At 69.1% G+C, this 324-nt stretch overlaps 1 protein-coding gene across 1 annotated transcript in view; it reads right to left on the bottom strand.

The window, feature by feature from the left end:
• The window catches only part of HGFAC (HGF activator), an 8,103-nt gene that overhangs the window by 7,308 nt on the left and 471 nt on the right, over positions 1-324 (bottom strand). Inside the window, exon 2 of the mRNA XM_010848125.1 lies at positions 278-324. Within this exon, the coding sequence (XP_010846427.1) occupies positions 278-324 (47 nt within the window). The remainder of the gene's footprint in view (positions 1-277) is intronic.

Genomic DNA, 324 nt, shown 5'->3' with positions numbered 1-324 from the left:
GGGGTGGGGTCGGACGAGAGCAGCTGTGTGGCTTTCAGAGCCCCCCCATAACCTCAGACACGTGGACCCAACAGGCCCAGAGGGCAGGGACCAGCAAGTTGGAGCCCTCGGCCTCCTGTCCCCCAGGCCCGCCCAACATGCCCACCTCGGCCCCGAAGGTCCACTTTCCCCATGGTGGGCCCCTCACCCTGTCCCACACCCTGCCCTGGCCTCACCCCAGGACCCGGAGTTGGCCCAGGGGAGCCCGTGGTCACAGAGCTGCGGGATCAGCACTCACCCTGGCAGACTGGAGCTGCGCCCCGCGAGGCAGCAGCAGCAGCAGCA

The sequence above is a fragment of the Bison bison genome, unplaced genomic scaffold (genome assembly GCF_000754665.1).
Source record: "Bison bison bison isolate TAMUID 2011002044 unplaced genomic scaffold, Bison_UMD1.0 scf7180017849866, whole genome shotgun sequence".
In the NCBI taxonomy this organism is placed as follows: domain Eukaryota; kingdom Metazoa; phylum Chordata; class Mammalia; order Artiodactyla; family Bovidae; genus Bison; species Bison bison.
This window is presented reverse-complemented; position numbering and strand designations above follow the sequence as displayed.